A 13,728-nucleotide genomic window follows, 5' to 3' on the forward strand; every position below is an offset into this window, starting at 1 on the left:
TCCACAGACGGGGAATTTTCAATTGGTAATTATCTGGTAAAATAACATGTCATTGAGGAGGACTCCTTTGCCTTTTGCATATTTAAATCAATCCAAGAACCAATTGAAGGGTGGAGTGACACTGACAATACCATTTATAAATTTTCTCCAAATCCTATTTGGAAAAATTATCTTGAACCTCTAAGCCCCTGTTCCATCCACGGACCGATTTAAGGGGGTTACGATCGCCCCCGGACTCGAAAAAAAGATCTACAAAAACTCTATATATTTTGTCGAGTTTATCTTCCCCTCCTCGACTTAGCGATTTTACTATCCCTTTGCTTCCCCTTGAATTTCTCGCCCCCTTGGGCTAAATTCCTAGCTAGATTCGTCCATGGTTCCATCTTTAGGTCCTTGAATGTAGAGTCGGGATTCTGGTATATCCCATAAACTATCCGGGCACATCTGTCCATTGCGATGCAAACTACAACTTTGTATTGAATTTGTTCCTTTTTCTTTTCCTTTAAGATTCAGATCTCCATCTTTTGGAAAGATTATATTTTGAAAATATTGCACCCGAGGATGTTATAGATAGAATTTAAAGAGCGAGTCTTATGTGGAGAAAGAATCGAGATTATATATATTGTTGAACCATGGGACAAAAACAGATTAAATTAAAAATGAAATAAAATTGGGAGGAAGGGGTCTTTGGTGTGACACAAGACATCAAATCGGAACCAAAAGGTTCTGAGCTCAGCCCTCACTGGTGGGACAATTATTTCGCTTTATTTTCTATCGTTGTACTAGACTCACGGTTTTTTTTTTAATGATACGAAAAAAATGGAAAAGAACAAAAAAAAAAACTTAGCCCTCATCATGGGCCGGCTAAGAAACGAGCTGACCATGGGCCTGGAAAGAGCTTTTAAGCCCACAAGGCTCGCAATATGCCATGAGGCCTGAGGGAGGGCAAGAGGGAGCCCAACAGTCTCAACTATTGGGCGTATCCAAGCCCGACCCGAGCCCATTTAAGCCCGCCAGTTCATTCATCGCCGCGAGCTCCCATCCTTTTCCCCCTCAAAATCAACAGCAGAGACCACGCAGCGCGTCCAAAGTTGAATGCTCCGCTCGAGTGATGTTCGGTAAGGGCTCCAAATCTCCGTCTTTTTCTTCTTTTCCGGCTATTCTCTTGGTCAATTTTCCGTTGCATTGTGAGAAATCAGTGTTGAGCTTAGTGCAGTTGGATCCCTTAAATCTGTAATCCCTTTTGGATGTGTTTTTTATGTCTCTGCGATCACGATTGGATGTTTTTAAGGTAATGAAGTTGGACCACTTGGGCAACCGTAGGCTAATAAGCTCATTAATTGCTCGAATGAAGATCCCTGTTGAGTTATATGATACAGCACAATTGGATCTTAGCTAAGAGGCCTTAGTTTGATTCTTCATGTGATTCTGATTAGCAAAGCTGCTGCCTTGTACTGTCGATGTTTGATTCTTCATGTGATTCAGATTAGCAAAGCTGCTGCCTTGTACTGTTGATGCTGTCTGTTCCCACCCCCACTAAAAGGGGGTCTCGAAGTTAATAATCTCGAGTGTACCGACCTTAGGATTAATGCTCGGAAGGTATGTGGATATAAAAATGATCTTTTTGGAGCAGCAGGACTCATAAACCAATACATTTTGGGGGAGCCAAAGGGGACACGGTTAATATTAGCCCCACTTCAACTGTTGGTATACATCAAAGATCTATAAATAAGGGTCTTCATATTCCTAAAGAGGACTAGGAAACGGGATCGAACGGTTGAGGTTCACTGCTTTTACTATGGTCTACAAGGGGATTCTTCTTAATTGCATGACAGGTTGTTTGGAACTTGGAAAGATACTGCCAATTGACGCAAATAGTTTGAGCATGGTGTAATCTACAGTTAAATTCAATATTATTTAGTGGATGCAAATTAGGATCTAATCATGCTCAGGTGTTTGGCTTGCATAAGAGTTGAATATCCAAATGTGGCACTTGGGGTTCTTACGGGGACCGAAGATGATCATAGTGATGAACAGGAGGTATCGGTCATTTATGACCTTTATGTCATTTATTGATTGTGGGGTTGTGGCTTCTTTTGTTGCAGATACAGTATTGAACTATTCACTGGTGATGCCGAAAGGCTATGAATAGTGGCGATAGGAAATGATGATATGCATGAGATGGTTATTGGACTGATGTTGAAAACCTTTGAGCCAGATAGAGCACAAATATGACATCAAAATATCATCTGCATATCTGTGCTGTAGCTAGCAAGAAATGTTGTTGTTACAAGTACTCATTTTAACTACATACTGAAGATTGAACCACATAGATCAAGTATCACTGAATGTCACGATTGATATAAATATCGTGGCAGACAAATGGGGTTCTCAGAAAAGGACGTGCAGAACATACAAGGGTGAATGGAGTTCGAGGACCTACATCAATACTTTTGCTCCGAATTGCACTCTGTATCTAAGATTACCACTTCCTAGAGAAGCTCATTTGAGCAAACATCGAAGGGAATTCATGGGAAGGTATCAATCAGACTCACTATATCAGGAAAGATTCCTGTCACTTTGGGGATTGTATGGTGGGTTCTGCGTCAAGTGGTACCGCTGGTGGATTTAAGCTTCTGCCTCATTAGTGGGTTCCGCTTCATGTCCTTGAAGCACATGGGTTTTCTGCTTTTAAGTCCTCTCAAGAACAGCATGATCCTTAAGACACCTTTTAAATGGCAAGAGCCATGTATCGGGTTCGATAGTCTGAGCAGGTCGAGATCCATTTTCTTATACTCCTAGTTTTAGTACGTATTAAAAGATGATGCCCTGCAGTGTACCCTTCCTTTTACCTGTGTTATTAGTTGGCATCAGAAGATTTCATGCCCATCCCTATGTTAATTTTTCTCCTTTTGGTAGGTGCTACGGGGAGGCGAAGGTGGTGAAGTTTGACTCTCGGTGACCCAGAATAGGAAAAGCCTGACAAAAAAGAGGGCAAGGAAGGCCTTAGTGGACCGAAGATTACATTACACATGTGGGTTTCTATATATGTGCACTGTTCTAAGGCATGCATGATTGAATTATTCTAGCAGGACAGACTCCACTTGTACCGCAGGAGTCCCTTCAATCCCTCGATCGGGACCACCGTACGTCAAGGTCCAACTGATAACAATACATATTTGGGGACCCCTCCCCACTTGCATAGCCACTAAAAAATATTGAACCAGATTCACCGGCGAGGTCAATGGGTGCTCCTCTTCTCTCAATCCCCTTTGGCCCTGACAATCACGTGATACTCGATAGGTTAGGGGCTTGCTCTCGAGTTCTGTTTGAATACATTCTCGTCCTCCATTTTCATCTGTAACAATCGTGACTTCTTGATTTTACAGGCGTCCAAGCTTTGTATGCTGAGGAGTAGAATAAAATGGAAAGACAGTTTGGTTTAGTTAGAAGATCGAGCTATATACATCCGTATGTCCCTAAATGAGATGGCACTCTTTGATGATTCATCAGCGAAATATGCTCTTTTACCATTATTACTGTCCACTGTCTTATTGACCAAACTGGTAAATTTGATGACGTTCTTTAACATCATCAGTGATTCAGCACCTCTTGTTGTCACCGACATGTAACTGTTGTCCAGTTCAGTTATTTCACCGTAGCTTGGTTCCGCCTTATACACGACACGGGTACATACCTTAATTGGGACTATCTGATGGTCTTTAGCTACTGATTTGTGAATTGCGAATGTTGCATCATCAAAAGAGGCCCCCTGGGGTATTGTTTCATTCTCAAGGAACCCCATTGAATGCATTTGCTCATCAGGGTCTCGATTAGGAGAGACTATTCGAGAATGGGACGGCATGATCATGCACCATCACTCCATCTCTCTGTCCGTGATCCTGATCCTAGGTGTATTCGACAGCAAGTGGAAACCAAGAATCGATAATCACCAGCGAGCGATTCATTTCTCTAGATATAATAGAATGAACACTCAGATTTACATGCAATTGGAAAGATATGCCCTCTCCTCACTACTGAAATTTTCAGCAGAGCGTTGAAAGAAGAAGAAGACGGAGAAGAAGAAGAAGAAGAAGAAAGGCCCACACCCACCATTCTACGTACTTCACATCCTTCCCCCATCTTCTTTAATTATTATGGCTATCATCATTCATTAAAAATTAAAAATAAGTAAAAATCTCCTGGCAGAATCTCTTCACTGTGACAAGTAGATTCCTCTACCCTCCACCACTCTACCCCCAAAATTATTGAAAAAAAATAAAATCAGTCACAGTCTTACCTGCCATTGCAGACGTCATCCAACCCTCCCCCTCCCTACTTTCTAATAATACGTAGGTCCCACCTCTCTTCCTCTCTACTCATCCCAATCTTCAGTCCTTCCTTCTCCACTTTTCCCCCCCACCTGCAACTTGGTCCCCTGTTCTTCGTCAATCTCTCTCTCTCCCTCTCTCTGTTTTTTTTTTAACCTGAAAATCAGGGATTTTTCTCCTTTTTCCCATCCCCTTCTTCCTGCAACTTTTTTTTTTTATAAATATTTTTTTGTCCTTGTTTTCTGGAAATGTAATAGTGTAAATCTTTTGACCTCCCAAATGGGTTCAAGTCTTCTCCCTCTTCTTGTCTGTCTGATCATCATCATCATCATCAGAGCAGATCCAGATTTGGGGACGTCACATCCTCGGGATCTTCTTCTTCATCCTCGACGATCTCTGATGTGTTGGGGGTGGTTGACATCTTGAGTGAAAGTGATGTCCTGTTCCAACAAAAATCATTCACCCGCAATTAATAAAACCAAAAATTCTAATACCATCCGTGTTATCATATTTAGTATTTTAATTTAATTAATTAATACGATTACTATTTATGACGAATTATATAAAATAATAAACATTTCAATGATAATACTAAACTTTAATTGAAAATACAAGTAAAAAATATTTATTCTAATCACGATTACTAAAAATATTAAATACATAAACTGAATTACTAAACACTTGAATTTATTAAATGTGTTACAGTAACAAGAATTCATATTAGCAAAACCCTTAATAAAATACATCCATTACTAAACCATGACTATAACAACAACAACAACAATAACATTCGAATCTTAAACATAAGTCGATGTTCCGATACGACTCGATGTTGTCGTAGCAGTTCTTGCATATGATAAATGGGGTGGGGCTATTATTAATTTGCCTAAAGGAAGCTTTTGTCGGGAGATAGGAAAAGGCAAAATAGGATCATCAAGCTGGTATGGCATGCTAATCTTGAATGACCATAATTCTTTTATACATATATATTATAATGTAATATAATATCGTCATCTCTTTTCTTCTTTCAATGCATCTGTCTTTATGTCACCCTACTGCTTATAATAAAATATTGCTCAATCAAGAAACTATTATAAACTTTTTCTGTGCATATTACGATAAAATAAATAAGATCTCACATGGACCTAGCAGATCCATTACCCCCTGCCTTATTGCTACTAACACAGGAGACCATTTTATTGTTACACTTTCTTCTTGTTCTTCTCCTCTATTAATGCTTATGCATCTTGTGAGAAGAAAAATGCCTTTTTGGGACCCCATATTTATTATTTTATAAATCAACTACAAGAATTACGATGTGCTTTCAATCAGTTTTAAATTCTTATATTATAAGTAAAGTTCATTTCATGTGAAATATAATTTATCTTCTTGTACCTCATAAATTTTTTTTTCTCGAGATGATAGATAGTTCGTAGTTACGTGTAAGTGTTGAAGTTGTTGGGGGAAGAAAAGAAACGTGCCACAGATCAAGGTAGGCCTAACATAGAGTTTAATTAATTGGAAGAAGACCAAAATGGCTTTATTCAGTCACAGGTTCTTTAAATTTTGGAGCTAACCTTCTTCAGCCATGTGCGCACGGGGAGCCTTATCTGATTTTCCCATAATATTATATCAACTTGTCTGATTAGAGGAAACAACAAAATCATCTGAGCAGAAAGCAAAGACCAGACATGTATGCAATGCATGCGTACGTACGAATACGGCTAACCCTTGCTACCCTAGACAGGTGTCCTCTATATATTTATATATATCTTTTTATGTATACATATATGATACACACTCTCATAGCTATAGAATATATAGCAAAATTAATTCCTCTGAATTGAATTAGTGGTCTGGCTTACCATTTGATGATGGTTTGGAGAATAGTAGTGAGAGGACTGGGAGTACATGGGCTGGTGCCCCAGCCCAAGGCTCGAGAGAGATGAGCCATCAGGCGTGGATGGTTCCGATTCATCGAGCTGGCACTCCATGTTTACACCGAATAACCTCAATGTCTTCGAGTTCCCGGGTGCTATGATAGTTTGATTCTGCGAAGTAGATCCTGCACAATCACCTAATGCATCAGTACATATATATAATATGCGTTTGGAAACTATCAAATAAGTAGTGAGATAGACGTGCGAGCAAATGAAAAATGTCGTCCAACAAGCGAAAATGCATATGAGATAGATCAAATTATTCTTTGGGCAATCGTTCTTCTTTGAAAAATATAAGGGGAGATCAGCGAGCGAATCACATTATATACTTTCTCATTTCGAGTCTTGTAGTAGCCCATGGCCTTGGAGGTCGGGATCTAACAACTATATGTAAAGAAAATACCAGGTGGCAGGACATATAACATGGATATCTGTCATAATGTTACATTTGTCAACTATATGTACTTATAAGCCTATAGATACACGACATAATATATAATACACACTGTACGCACCTGGGGCTGGGGGAGTGCAGTCTGTCGACACAGGAGGCCCATGCCCCCCGGAGTGCGTAGGATAAGAATTGTAGAAAGTTCCTCTGGCTCTGGTGGTGGATGTGGCGGCGGCGGCGGTCCCCGTCCACCCCTTGGGCTGCGCCGCCTGGCCGCTCTCCGCCCCACGGCGCCTCCACCCTATGAACAGCCTGTCCATATCTATCCGGTGGCGCTCGAATAGAATTACGTCGCCGGCGTCCAGCCTCTTCTCCTTCACGTACCTACTCCACCCCTTTGTCAACACGTAGCTCTGGCTACTGCTCCAATACGAGTACCTGCACAACAATTACCCCACCACCATCATATATATAATATATTTTATTTTTATACATTCCCCTCTTTAGATTTGGCAACGATAATAATAATTAAGAGATATTTATACATGTTCAATCAAATCAAAACTACTAAATATACGCGGTGTGGTATTCATATTTTGTGATGAACGTGATTAATTATATATGTGAGACTGTGTATATGCTCATGTGTCGACTTGATTTATCTAAATGTATGCGAAAACAAGTACATAAGCGTAGTAGTGAATCACATATTTGCTCTACCTGAATCTCCAGCATTTGCCGGACTCGTCCTCGAAGCTGAGGAGCAGCCCTTTATCCCCCGACTCGCCGCCCAGCGGGAAGTACCTCTCGGCCTGCTGTTTCGGTATCACGAGGCGATTGAGCTTCCCGACATCGCTGGGGGTCAGCGGCTTCTCGAAGAGCAGCTCCTTCTCGAGCTCGGTCACTTCCAGGTCTTGCATATAATTATTGTTAGTGGCACTGCTCTCGATGACTTGCTCTTCGAGCTCTGAGGACTCGTCGTCTTCGCCCGCTCGGTTGAGGTTGAAGCTGAGGCTGTGAGGGGAGGAGGCGGAGTGGTAGGGATAGTTGAGCCAGGCCTGGTGGTGGGGCTGGACCGGAGGTTGAGAGTACTGAGACCGCCACCAGAGGGTTTCTTGAAAGTCTTGGGAGAAGTGGTTTATGGACATTTCTTCTTCTTTCTTTCTTTCTTCTTCTTCTTCAAAGACAAGAAGAGAGGATGATGGAGAAAGACAGACAGAGCTGATGAGAATTTGAGATAAAATTGGTTTGTTTGTTGATATATAGGAAGGCAGAGAGAGAGAGAGAGAGAGAGAGAGAGGACTTTTGGGTTTGATGTGGGGAAACTGTGGGAGAACAATATATATAGTTAGATGTCATGTAACACTGTAACTGCAAGGACCGGTGGCGGTCGGGCTAGCTGGTTCAAGCCTTTTCATTTCATTTCTTTTCATCGGCGTGCATCCGATTTTCATAGCCTAATATACCCCGACAAATTCAATTCGAGCCATATTGATTCATAAAAGAGTAAAAGCTCTCATAATTGAGAATTTTCCCAGTTCACAAATACTGCAATTCAAAATTTTATTTAAGAAAAATGAGAAAATGATTCGCTTGAATCAATGCTAGATTTATTATTTTATTTTCGTTTATGATTAGCCAAAGGAAGGTTACTTTTGTGTATTCTCTATTTGGGGTAAACTTTCACGGGTGAACAAATATATAAGATTTGTATGTTTTTTTCAATCGCGGAAGGGTTCTTGTGGGTCGCTCGACTTAATTAATACTAGGAAATCAGTTGGCGCGTACCGGAACAAATGTTTGCGTTGAATAATGGACCATGTATTAAACAGGTGATTCTTTTGGCTTCGGCCTCATACGTTCACCAGGAAGAAAAAAAGGTATTAAACATGAGATTTCTTTCCAATTGACATCAAATGAGCAGTGTTTGGCAAAGACGTCGTTTGCTTGATTTTGATTTGCAACGCAATTTTGCCACGCCTTGCACATTGATGTCCCTGTCGCAACGTGATATGATTACATGTTCGTGGGCTATATACCAAGTACCATGTGCGTATAAACTGCCCGTGTGCCTGGCTATTACCGATTATCTCCCCTAAGTCGTTTATTTGGTGAATTTTGAGTCCGCAGGCTGGGAACTGTTGCATGCTTAGTAAATTTAGATCGATTGTGCTTGCTTCTATAAGGAGCCAACACCCAACAGTAATAATATTTTTTAGTCTGTACCATAGTATCGGAAAGCTCATCAATCCCGACTAATTCAGTTCGAGCCGTATTAGTCCATTAAGGGGTAAAGCTCTCCAATGTAGATTTTATCAATTCACAATATTTGAATCCGATATTTGACTTAAGGGGAACACGCTGAACCATTGAATCAACCTAAGTTATTTCAACTTATTATTGTTGCAAGTTGCCGTGACTGATGAAATATTTATTTCCTGTCGAAATCAGTGACGGAATTGTTAGATATTTTCCGATTTCGTACTCGGTTTTTTGTTCGATCTGTACGTGCAATAAAGTCCGGGGTATGAATCTGCCGCTTTGTGATTTAAATTCGGGCATTAATTAATCTGGGAAGTTCCATGTTGCTATACGGGGTGAAAAACCCAAATCTTGGTGGGACCAATTTGCCTCCCCATTTCACCAAAAAAAAAAAAATTCGCCTCCCTAATTAAAATACTATATTTAGTTTTTATTGGATATTTTTATTTATTTGTAAGGATAAAAAACATTGTGATCGATGAACATATTCATTCAAATATATATTAGATATTTAGTAAAAAGTTAAATATATATTTATAATACATGAATGCTATGTATCATTCACAGTGAGAAATTCAATTGATGCGACTGTGGACGGAGACGGTAACATACTAAAAGTCTTCAAATAGGAATTGGCAGGACTTGGCTAGCCACCCAATTGAGGCTTATAGTGTGTAACCATTAGGTGGTCCTTCCCATTTGCAGCATATAGTCGGAGGCCGGTGGACTTTAATTGCCTTTTTGTCTACTATTTTAGTCTTTAGATAGATTTTTTTTTCTTCTCGAATAGTCTTTAGATAGATAGATAGATAGATAGATAGATCGATCGATCGATAGAATTTGGCTATTATTATTCCTATTCCTATTGAAGTTGTGATTTTCTTTCTTTCTTTTCTTTTTTTTTTAAATCACGTGCATGACAGACGATTGACGTTTTGGCCATTCCTGGTTTAATTGCAGAGTCAGCAAACAAAATATATACATATATATATATATATATATTGATGAAGAAGAGGGGGAGAGAAAATATTGGGTTTTATGATTTTTATTTTTATTTTTTACAAACACACACACACTCACAGATATATATAATATATATATATCAAGGGTTGAGATTTCTGCCATTTCCAATAATAAGCTGAAAAAGATGAGATAAGATCTGACCAATGGGGACTTGTAGACATCATTTTTCATGGGTCGGTAGTCCTGCTTACGTGTCTAAATTCGGGCCTCATACTCTCTTCACTCTCTGAATTTATCACAGCACAAACAAAATTTGATCATTATCGACCATATATATTTATATTTATATTTATCTCCGATTATATTATATATTTTACATTTAGATAATAATAATGAATAATGGATATAATAATTTATTGCACGAACTGGGCCATCGTTTTATTTGTTTTTTGTTAGACAGCTTTTCCCGGGAGAAGTCGTTGCAGACAAAAAAAAACAGCTCGACCTCCAGTTTAGATTCAGCGTCCCTTTCTCTTCGACCCCTGCAAAAGGGTATTAGCTTAGATGGAATCGAATCCAATATCACCACTTTAATCTACATACATGAACCCATGCATGCATTTATTTTACAGGATTAGGCTATAAATGAGACTCTCCGCCATATATCTGACCACAATAGGTTCAACATGCTACGTAAATCGGTAAAACGTGTACAACTAATCTATTATGAGCATGGATCACAAAACCAGCATACAATTGAGTTTTCTGATGTGTACCGATGGCCGGGAGATGATCAAGAACGTCTATTATATCTTGTGATAAGATATTGTATAATTAAGAATGGGATTCTCGATCGAGCAGTCAAATGATATGTGTAGATTCAACGAGCTATATATATATATATATATATATGTACTGGCAGACAGAGGAAATATATTATACATGTACAGATTTATGAGAGATGGGGAACAAATAATGGGAGGGGCCTAGGCTGGGCTGTTATGGTTGTCTCTAAATACAAACAATATGTCGTGTCATCTAAACTCCTTGGCAATTGGATTCGCCTCTCTGCACCCAATCTAATATTTATATTATCTCTTCGATCACCACACACACATATATATATATATATATGTATGAACACATCCCACTTGCATGTATGCATGGGTACATATATATATGTATTGCGCTCTTGATTCTTCTCTGTGTCAGTCAGCGTATGATTGGAGGGTTGAGAGTCCTTGGTCTTCCGGTGCAGTCTCATTTTAGTTAATACCCCGAGAATGGTTACGTTGAACCTGTCTCGAATTCTTTCCAATATACACAGCTCATCACGTATCTATATATTCCTCCTCATGATATAGTTGTTGATATTGAAGTATATATATTTTAAAACTCAGATATGCTGGCGCCTACGCATCTAATTTTGATATTTCATGAGAAAGAACTCGCCGATTCCTGGACTTTAATAAGAACTAAAATGTTCCAGAGGCTACCTGATTTTGTTCGAGTATAGCTAGCTGCAGAGCAATGTGCATACTTACATACATAAAATATAAATCAGCAGCAGCACATCAAGAAGAAATTTTGGGCTGCTGAAATGGAGATCTCTCGAGCTCTTTGTGGAGAGAAGAGAAAGACCGATCTAGTGCATTCTCGGCGTGTATACCAGTATATACTTACGTACATAAATGACATGAATTATTGATGATCACCAAAATGTAATTCATCTAATTAAAGAAGCTAATCATCACACAAGGTCTCACCGGTCTTCATGTGAATGAGCATCATTTACATGTGAATATATGTGTATATATTCATGGCCTAGTGCACATGGAAATGTGGAAACTTCAATTCGACCATAATTGATGATTGTATATGTATATAATATTATCATTGAAATGCTGAAAACCTGAAACCTGGAATTTAATATGCGTTTCAGAAAGATGATATTTGGCCAAGTAGAGGATTCTTTGACCATATAGAAAATCCATTGTTTTTCTTTCCTTTTTTTCTTTTTTGGTACTTTTTCTTCCCCTAATTTGGTTCATGTTCTTTGGTTTGGTTTAATAATGGGTGTCTGTCTTGTGCATGATATGTACAGAATAGATGGAAAAAGACAGCCGCATGCATGAGGTATTTAAGGAAAGCGAGCAGTGATAAATGGCGATCGCTTCAATTTGGGGCCAAAGAAAAAAGCAGCAGAAAAAAAATTAAACAAAAATTATAAATTATAAATAAAATTTCCTTATCTGGAGTTTCCTTTCTTCGGTTCCCAAGCAAAAGTATCCTCCGCCTGTTCGCTTCGCCTATCATAAATGAATTAATTAAATCTTTAAGAGAGGTTTACTCCTTAATGGATCGATCCAGCTTGAATGAATTAATCGGAACCTAATTAGACTTCGGATATCAGGATTTATATCAAAAAAATAGATAAATTAAGTAAATAAATAAATAAGAAAAAAGTCTCCCCCACCTGACTTAGCAGTTTTTGGTATATAAATTATAATTTGTCCAATCTGTGAGACTTTTTCACACTAAAGTCCATGCATCCCCCTTCTCTCTTTTCTCCGTTTGTTAATTAATTATCATGAAGATAATATTTGCGCACTGATGCTTGAGGAAAAAAAGGTAGAAAAATAAATTTAAAAAGTATATCCCATAAAAAATATCAATTGACTAAGGCAGAATCTTGATTTTAGTATAGTAATAAGAAATAAATAAACATAAATAGGCACATAATTTCAATTTGTGAGAATTGAAATGAAAATTTATTGATTTCTTTGATGCGCGTCTCTCTTATTGTATTTTTTCCCTTGCAATATTTTTAAATTTGTTGTATTTTTCTGTCTCTATCTCTGGATCATTTTACCATGTACCTAATTTTGTTATTAATGGACATTTATTAATTATCAAGAAAAAAAATCTTTTCATTTCGAGTTGGGACTTTATACCACAGGCAGACTCCTCTCTCTCTTGACTAGTTTATTTTTTGCTTCATACGTGTATATGAGTGCAGCCGCGCTCTTTCTCGTGAAATGTTCCATCAATTATTTCGATCGGGCCACCAATATTGCGGCTCTGATTTAAATATGAGCATGTGTGATTATTAATGCAATATATGTATATACCTACATATATTAAATTGTATATGCAAGTTTTCAAAGTTACTATTTAATCAGCATCTAGCCTATTCAATTCAGTTTATAAAGAGATACTCTACTTGTGGTCAGTCCGTGACTAGTGCTAGCTTATACGATAATATAAAGATAAAACCACCCGCACTCGATCTAGGAGATTTTTAAAAATAAATCGATCATATTGCACGCATTTTAATTCGGGCATGAAATATATCAGTGTGCGGTGCTGTTATTTCGCAATATTAAAGAGAGAGATGCATGACCGCATCATGCCACATGATGTTTCGTATCTGAACAAGTATAATATATACATACAGATATGTATGTATATATAGAAATGATCACCAAGTTAAAAAAATTAAAAGAATAAAAAGAAAAGGGCATATGGTTCAAAAAACATGCGCTATATCGATCATTACTATCGTCCAAGAACAGTGTACCGCTCATTCTAATATTGATATTTGATTCTCTCGCATCTGCACGTAGTCCCAATACAGATACGGGGAACTGACAATCTTGGAGCTAATCGAAAATACAACCTTTTATTTTTCTTCTGTCGGCAAATTTTATGTCATATTATTCCCTTTCCCAGATCATCCCCTGTGCTTGCCCAGTTGAATTCATAATTATAATTTACAATGTTATCGACTGATCACATGTTGAGTTTAGACCCGGCCAGTGCATTTACTTTATTCAGATTA

General features: G+C 38.3%; 1 protein-coding gene and 1 long non-coding RNA gene across 6 annotated transcripts; one reads left to right on the forward strand and one right to left on the reverse strand.

The window, feature by feature from the left end:
* Window positions 1-1,001: 1,001 nt before the first annotated feature.
* LOC116197465 lies at window positions 1,002-3,711 on the forward strand. Of its 4 annotated transcripts, none has more exons than XR_004155047.1 (4): window positions 1,002-1,118; window positions 2,106-2,774; window positions 2,920-3,303; window positions 3,390-3,711. It is a non-coding gene; the product is annotated as an uncharacterized LOC116197465 (long non-coding RNA). The 4 variants fall into 4 exon arrangements; XR_004155050.1 differs by having other exon boundaries at window positions 1,003-1,118; window positions 2,106-2,538; XR_004155049.1 differs by having other exon boundaries at window positions 1,041-1,118; window positions 2,379-2,774.
* A 222-nt stretch (window positions 3,712-3,933) lies between these two features.
* Window positions 3,934-7,979, reverse strand: LOC116197464 (B3 domain-containing protein At2g36080-like). Of its 2 annotated transcripts, none has more exons than XM_031527616.1 (4): window positions 7,383-7,978; window positions 6,787-7,100; window positions 6,197-6,396; window positions 3,934-4,771 (listed from the first exon to the last, which is right to left on the reverse strand). In XM_031527616.1, the coding sequence occupies exons 1-4, from the start codon at window positions 7,808-7,810 to the stop codon at window positions 4,712-4,714; spliced, it is 1,002 nt and encodes a 333-aa protein (XP_031383476.1). In that variant the 5' UTR covers window positions 7,811-7,978; the 3' UTR covers window positions 3,934-4,711. The 2 variants fall into 2 exon arrangements, with proteins under 2 accessions (XP_031383476.1, XP_031383477.1); XM_031527617.1 differs by lacking the exon at window positions 3,934-4,771 and adding an exon at window positions 4,900-5,972 and having other exon boundaries at window positions 7,383-7,979.
* Between the last annotated feature and the right edge of the window lie 5,749 nt (window positions 7,980-13,728).

This window comes from Punica granatum, chromosome 2, assembly GCF_007655135.1.
Source record: "Punica granatum isolate Tunisia-2019 chromosome 2, ASM765513v2, whole genome shotgun sequence".
Taxonomy (NCBI): domain Eukaryota; kingdom Viridiplantae; phylum Streptophyta; class Magnoliopsida; order Myrtales; family Lythraceae; genus Punica; species Punica granatum.